This window comes from Colobus angolensis, unplaced genomic scaffold (genome assembly GCF_000951035.1).
Source record: "Colobus angolensis palliatus isolate OR3802 unplaced genomic scaffold, Cang.pa_1.0 Scaffold120, whole genome shotgun sequence".
NCBI classification, from domain to species: Eukaryota; Metazoa; Chordata; class Mammalia; order Primates; family Cercopithecidae; genus Colobus; species Colobus angolensis.
The window spans coordinates 3,011,266-3,012,522 of record NW_012113142.1 but is presented as its reverse complement, the minus strand read 5'-3'; the positions used below and the strand labels follow the sequence as shown (position 1 = coordinate 3,012,522).

Sequence of the window (1,257 nt, the reverse complement as noted above, 5' to 3'; positions counted from 1 at the left end):
AAAAAAAAAAAAAGAAAGAAAGAAAAAGGAATTCCCGATGTAAAAGACACAGAAAGACTGCCCTGGGAAGGAAACTGAAAAAATTTACCTTGAAGGTACCACCCTCCCCAGCAGAGATGGCCTGGGACTGTGGCTCCTGTCCCTCCCCGACCTCATCTACCCCTCTCCCCCGTGTGGGCTGGTGTGTCTGACCACCAGGACCAACTCGTCCAACCTTCAAAACAAGGAGGCTCTGGAGGCTACCCTGGGCAGGCTGGAGCAGGCTGGGGCATGGGAGCACCTGGTGGGCTGGCCTGTGGACTGCTGGGAGCTGCCTACCTCCGAGCTGGAGGTGGTATCTGGCATCTCTGCCAAGGATGGCTTCATCTTCGGCATTGTCTACCTGTACCGAAAGCAGAAGGCGGCCCAGGTTGAGGAAGTAAGATCCAGCCCCCAGCCCCTAGCTGGCCCCTGACTCCATGTGGCCTTAGGTGGGCCCATCTGCTGGGCCTCTTCTGCCTCCCCTGCAAAATGGGACCTCCGAACCAACCCTGCCCCTCAGAAATGCCCTGCCTATTAAATGAGCTCCCAGAAGGGACAAAAGGACTCATGATTCTGCAGTTCTCTAGCCCCAGAAAAGAGTGACATCTGTTCCTGTGGGTTCCAGAATCGAGACGTGGCAGGGTGTGGTGGCTCACACCTGTAATCCCAACACTTTGGGAGGCCAAAGCAGGAGGATCACTTGAGACCACGAGTTCAAGACCAGCCTGGGCAACATAGTGAGACCCCCACCTTAAAGAAAAATTGTAAAAATTAGCACTTCCGGAGGCCAAGGCGGGAGGATCACTTGATGTCAGGAGTTTGAGACCAGCCTGGCCAACATGGCAAAACCCTGTCTCTACTAAAAGCACAAAAATTAGCCAGGCATGGTAGCACACGCATGTAATCCCAGCTACTTGGGAGGCTGAGGCAGGAGAATTGCTTGAACCCAGGAGGCGGAAGTTGCAGTGAGCTGAGATGGAGCCATTGGGTAACAGAGCAAGATTCTGTCTCAAAAAAAAAAAAAATTGTACAAATTAGCCAGGTGCTGTGGGTACATGCCTGTAGTCCCAGCTATTCGGGAGGCTGAGACAGGAGAATCACTTGAACTCGGGAGGCAGAGGTTGCAGTGAGCCTAGAGCCTACCAGTGCACTCCAGCCTGGGCAACAGAGCAAGACTCTGTCAAGAAAGAAAAAGAAAGAAAGAAAGAAAGAAAGAAAGAAAGAAAGAGAGAAAGA

General features: G+C 52.4%; 1 protein-coding gene across 1 annotated transcript in view; it reads left to right on the top strand.

Moving 5' to 3' along the window:
• The window catches only part of WBSCR27 (Williams Beuren syndrome chromosome region 27), an 11,043-nt gene extending 10,476 nt beyond the window's left edge, over positions 1-567 (top strand). Inside the window, 2 exon segments of the mRNA XM_011930643.1 lie at positions 174-294; positions 296-567. Of these exon segments, the coding sequence (XP_011786033.1) occupies positions 174-294; positions 296-422 (248 nt within the window). The 3' untranslated portion in view covers positions 423-567.
• The last annotated feature ends 690 nt before the right edge of the window (positions 568-1,257 follow it).